Here is a 6,000-nt window from a genome sequence, read left to right as displayed (position 1 = left end):
CTGCTAAAGAAATGAACTGAGATGGCAAGTGTATCTCGCGGCTGCACTAGTACATGGCAGCCATATTGTGTTGATGCATCCACCTTGTGGTGGGTGGAAGTGGAAGCTGGTTCGTAGAAATAAGCACACCATTATAGTAAATTTAGAGCACCACAAATGCGTGCCAGGTACTTTTCTCAGGTACTGTTCCTTGACTTTTTTTGATATCGTGATGCATGTGCATTGACATTCCATGTGGTCTGCACTCCTACAAGCCAAGGTGGCAAACAACACTACTTTAAGAATTTTGCAAGATGCAAGAGAAACAGTGTTGGCCAGGCAGGCCAAGAATGAGACAGAACACTCGAGCGTTTTTTAAAACTAGAAGATCCACCTCGGCTCTTTTCTTTATTTGCCTCGGCATGCATTGTGTATCTTGCTTTCCAAGTGCATGCCACACACAAACAGCCCTGTGCGCAACAACTGCTGGCGTCCACTTCCGCACGGAAACAGGAAGGGCGGGGAAAAAAAAAAGAAAGAGTGGAGAGGGGAACAAACAATGTATTTTATGCACAAAACTCTCTGCAGAATGAGGGGGAAAAGGAGGGCGAGGGCTGTTGTTGGTCCTGGCACGCACGCCTGAGAGATGACCCTTTTCTTTGATAGAGCACCACCCTCGCCCACCTCGAAAAGAAGGAAGAGTGCCTTCCACTGCCCCGGGCAGACTGTACAGGCACACACACAGAAAGGAGGGACAATGAAAAACAAAATGTGCAGAGAGGGAGAGAGTCTGGGAGTGGAGAGGGGCAACATTATATAACAAGAGAAAGAAGGAAAATGAATTGGCTGAGGGGGCAGCAGAGGCAACTCCCAGACAGGAGGCAGAGTCAGATGGGTGCATTGGTAGCAGCGCCCTCCCGGGGCGACTGGGCGAAGCATTGTCACTGGCAGGTGCCGCTACTGGGCATAGGCTGCAGCTGGAACACCAGTGTTGCGTGGGGGGCCGCGGTTCCCTGCGGGGCGCCCGCGTCCTGCGGAAAAGAGATAGCCATAGTTGCAAACGACTACTCTTTGCACTAAGAATGTACAGAAAAACCTTGTTCCGGCCAAAAAAAACTTACGTGTTCTCACTCACACACGCACACAACCTTTATTTGCGAGTAGGCAGCAAGACATCTGCGACTTTCAATTGCTGCTGTAGCGGCCTTGCAACAGTGACGGCAGCCTCAAACTCGCCAAGTCCGCCAGCCACTTTCTGCCGCCGTTAGGGGGGTATGGTAGTTGGTGGATGAGCCGTCGTTTGGGGGGTATTAGTAGTTGGCAAAAGAGCTTTTCTTTGAGATACGATTGTTTTTGATGGCCGCGCGCATCTGTCACTTCTGCTGTTGTGCTGAATCGTTGCGCCTGTCATCAGTGCCAAGAACTTTCGGCGCTCGTTCACAACAGCGTTCAAACGGGTTGCTATCCTCCATGCCGAGAAAACTAACAACTGCGTAGCGGGACGCAAGTTTGGAGTCGGTGAACGTGTGGTGCGGCAGTGGCGGCTTCAGCACGAGGAAATTTGGCCTCCCTGGCTACTGTGGGCGGCTGTACCGCGCGATGTCGTGGTGCATTCGTGCGCGAAGTGTGGACTCTCACTTGATGACGTACTGTGGGACCGCAGCAGCTATGACGGCAGCAGTGCCAGTGAGGTCGACTCCAGTGACAATGAGTAGTCTTAGCAACCCCATCAATGAATTTCCCTTGTGTGAATGCACTCGCGTGGTTTTCCTCCCCCCCCCCCCCTTTTTTGAGACATGCAATTTTGGGGGGGTCGACCTACATTCGAGTCAACTTACAATCGTGTAAATACGGTAAGTGCACAGCAAGCACTAACATCTTACTGGAATATGTACATGCTGTGCCACTGCACATCGTCACCAAATGCTACCGAAGCCTCAAACCATACAGTACAGAAATGCAGACAAAGATACGTGGGAAAATTGTGCAAGCAACTTTGACCACAAAAACAAATGCGAGCTGCATCAGCACCCAATCCATAGCTCCGAGTGGAAGCGAAACGGCCTATCCCGACAATGCAAGTAAGTATGTGCAGTGATTGGTACCCTCTGTATCTGGTTTGGTGTTACTTTGCAGATATAAATATGCTGCTTTTGGTGATAAAAATCAGTTGCAAGTTAGCGCCAGTCATTGTCACAATTCCTTGCCCGCGTCACTTAAGACTATGTATGCTACCAATAACTATCAAACCAACTAGCCTAGAAGCCTACTAGTGTGGGGAAGCTGCCGTGGTCTCGATTGCGCATGCCTTGTTCATGTGGGATCCAGCAGCCAAAAGACATCACACGATTGCAGTTTGGCAACGAAATGAATGTTGGTGCCGGGAATGTACTAACCAGTAAAATAGAAGTGTAACTGCATTGGGTCATTTTTTTTGTCTTCTTGAATGCAAACGTTGGTGCAGGGAAATTGTACGAAATGGGATTGTATCAATGAGGCTCTACTGTGCAATCAAGGAGCACCAGTCCACTCCCTCATGGACTGGATGCTCCATTAAATTGTCTGATAATCACCTGTAGCACCTTCTACACCTCATTAAACCACACACAGAGTATGGGGGAACGTCCCAAAGTCAATAAAGAAGGCACTCTTAGTCTTGGAATTTTGTATGCGCACTCCACACAGCTTGCATGCTGATGGCCATTTATAAGAAAAATTGTTATGTTGAGTGCAATCTGTTCAAAAAAGCAGACAACTATAAAGCAGTACCTCAGCAAATAAAGGTATGCTGCCTAACATAATTTTAATGTTTCTGTTATTTTGTTACTTCAGCACTTGGATAATTTGATATTTATTACGGTGCTTTGTGCAATTCGAATTAACCGGCTTTTACTGTCTTACAGTGAATCACAAGCCAACGCTTACCCGGGTGCTGTCCTCCCCTGGGTCCGGACCCTGCCTGCCGTGGGGGCCCCCGGTACCCTTCTGGTCGATCATGGCCACTGCCATTGGGTTGCCATTGTGGGCCTGTAGGGTTGAGAGAGAGCAGGGTGTCATGCACCTTTGAAAACAAGACACACCTCTGGCTCCACCATAATGCGCCCACAAACAGGTGCTGGACACTGAAATACTACTGTCATGCTGGCGTTTTGACCAAATTATAGAGGCCGCCGCATAGCCCTGTGGGCAAATCGGAAATGACAAGACCGCAAATTTGACAATATGGCGGACTTTGACAATGTCCAGAATACAAGGTTCGTACAGAACATTTGACTCAAAATTCAATCCGTCGTCCCATACCTCGTGAAATGCTACTGCCCGCCAACTTCTTGCCACACGGCAACTCAAGGCAGCAAGCCGATACAGCTGATATCTACACTGACGCTGCTCTCTGATGAACAGAACAGGCCTATATGGCATGGGTCTGCACACGGACTATCGCCTACACAGGGGCCTATAGCTGCGACCTTTCGTGCGGTTCCCCAGTGTATGCTGAACTCTTTGCTATCTGGGGAGCGTCTGCAAGCCGCCCATACACCATACAGAAACCGGTTCGAGCCTTAACTGACTCGCACACAGCCTACCCTGAAATACTTTGCCCAGCCTCGGAGGATGCTACAGCTTCCGCTATTCAATGCATCCTTTGTAGGCATGAAAAATCAAACAATCCGATAGAAATCATCTGGACGCCAGGCATACGGGTGTACCCAGGGGCAATACGGCGGCACACGCTGCTGCTGCTTCCGCAGGTGGGTCAACCAATCTTTTATTTTAAAACAAATATTCTAAAAAAATTCTAAGTACAGCAAGTTTTAGCATTATGTTGGCAACCTATAACTTTAAGTCTCGATCTAATCCATAGACAAGTCGACCGAAGTCAGAACTTGTTTTTGGTTGGAATCGAGGATGTTTACGCTGTGCTTATTAAGGCTGGTTACGATGCTCCAATTCCCTACGGCCTTCTGCTGTTTGACTTCGTTCATTCGCGAAGTTATGCCGATGCAGTGCATTCGGTATGACGGCCGCTTCGCGAGACGAGCAATTCTAATGGCCGAGGAACTGGGAAAGTCCACACTGGCTCGGTGTCTCGACGTCAACGAGTAGACTATTTGCGGATGGACCAGCGGCAGGCCCTCTTCAAATGCGAGGCGTCGGAAATGCTCTGGAAATCGAAGTGGCCTGGTACTGACCCCAAATGAAATGATTGTGTGGTCCTTTAAGAAAGATTAAAGTATCAAACAAGCTTAACGGCTTGGAAGATGATTCTCGGGCGATCACTTTTGGAGATAGTTTTGCTTTCAAGAGACTGCTCGTCCCGGCAGCGAACCCCTCGAAGTATACAACCGACAGCTCTCTTGGCGCTGATAGCGAGCTTAGGACAGCGCCAGAACCACTTGTTGGGGACACTATCATGGCCAAATCACACGAAATATCACGAAAATGAAACTAGCTACGAAAGCGATCGCCCAAGAATACCGCCCCCAGGAAGGCTCTGTCTCCTCTTCAGAGGTCAATGATAAGTGAACTAGTTTCCAAATTGCGATTCCTTGAATAAAGGTACCATTTATTTTCCGTTTATGTCGTGTTACATTTGCAGTCTTATTTTTAAAATTTTGCGTGACTGGAAAGCCGCCCCTCGCATTGCAATCACGGTCACGTTTGGGTGAATATATTTGGGTGATTATATATATATATATATGGTATTGCAGACCAGTTTTCAGCCGGCTGCAGTGTGTTAATGTGCCAGCCTGCGTGTGCTTCGGGCATTTCTTAATTTTTTTCTCTCATAAGGTGCCAGAGAGGCATCGTACGAGGCAGGAGCCTGCATAAAACTGCGTTGTATAATCAAGGTTTTTCATACATTATTTTTATGGGTAATTGCCAGGACCAAACCAACTTGTCGCAAAATGCGGGTCGTCGCAACAATAATAAAAAAAAAAAAGAAATCCGATCGTTATAACCGATCATCGCTATACCTGAACTGCCGAAAAAAAAAAAAAAAAACTGCCGAATATACCTTTGTAGTCCCGAAACCAAATTTGCCACTTGCCATAAAAAATGACGTAGAAAGTAGGCCGTGAAAAATAGAAAGTTATTTATACCTCCTAAATAGCGTTACACTCGTTAGACTCACTGATATATGTAGTCAGAAATCTCCGCTTGCTTTTGCGGAAGTTTCAGGTTCACAACCGCGGTGTGCATTGCGTCCAGCTGCTGCGCGAACACTGGCGGCTATAATTTAGAGTGCAATCAATGAGCGACTCGATCGACGACATTACACTTTGGTTGAACATTGCGGTCGGTGTCAAAGACGGGCCCATTGTCAATCTCGTTGTCGCCTCCGTCGCACAACGCCGCCGTCAGTCGCAACAACGATCGCTCCGTCTGAGATCTCTTCGCAGAACGAGGCAGCACTATCTGCACTCAAACTCCTCCATCGAAGCACCAGTTATTTCTTCGTCAGTAGCAATGTGCTCCCAGAGTTCGCTAATGTCAGCGGCTTCCACCGTGTTAGTTTCACCCACGGGGGTTTCGTCCTGGCGTACAAAGCACGCCTTTCCCATTGATCGGCATGGTCACTGGTTCCAGCCTTCATGATCGTGGCGCTCCTGGTTTTCATAATCGTCGATATCATAAACTGCGCGAGCTCGTACTTCTTCGAGTCTTGCAAAATTTGCAGCTTCGTCTCAAGTGACGCAGCTTTGCGCTTTGTTGGCACACCTCCCCCTGCTTCTGCGGCGCATTTCTGCGCTCGCTGAGGAAGAGAGAGAGAGGGAGATTGTAAAGGGAGTGCAGGCACCGCTCGCTTATCGTAATTTTTTTTACTCTTCTCTCCTCCTTTTCTAAGGACGACTGCCTGCGACGCGGACGCGAAGCAGCTGGCGCCATCTTGCGATGCTCTACGTGGCTTTCGCAACCGGCGTGCGGGCGAGATGCGCTGCGCAGTAATGGCAGCAGATACGAACTCGCGTAGGCAAACTTTTTGCCCCGTCTTGGTTAAGGGCAACTTAGGAATGCAAA

At 48.5% G+C, this 6,000-nt stretch overlaps 1 protein-coding gene across 1 annotated transcript in view; it reads right to left on the bottom strand.

The window, feature by feature from the left end:
- Positions 1 to 348: 348 nt before the first annotated feature.
- LOC119450730 (caprin-1-like) overlaps positions 349 to 6,000 on the bottom strand; it is a 28,191-nt gene continuing 22,539 nt past the window's right edge. Inside the window, exons 7-8 of the mRNA XM_037714243.2 lie at positions 2,905 to 3,006; positions 349 to 1,010 (exon numbers count right to left, since the gene is read on the bottom strand). Of these exons, the coding sequence (XP_037570171.1) occupies positions 937 to 1,010; positions 2,905 to 3,006 (176 nt within the window). The 3' untranslated portion in view covers positions 349 to 936. The remainder of the gene's footprint in view (positions 1,011 to 2,904; positions 3,007 to 6,000) is intronic.

This window comes from Dermacentor silvarum, chromosome 4 (assembly GCF_013339745.2).
Source record: "Dermacentor silvarum isolate Dsil-2018 chromosome 4, BIME_Dsil_1.4, whole genome shotgun sequence".
Lineage (NCBI taxonomy): Eukaryota > Metazoa > Arthropoda > Arachnida > Ixodida > Ixodidae > Dermacentor > Dermacentor silvarum.
Note: the sequence above shows the minus strand (reverse complement) of the source record. Positions and strands in the feature narration are given on the sequence as shown.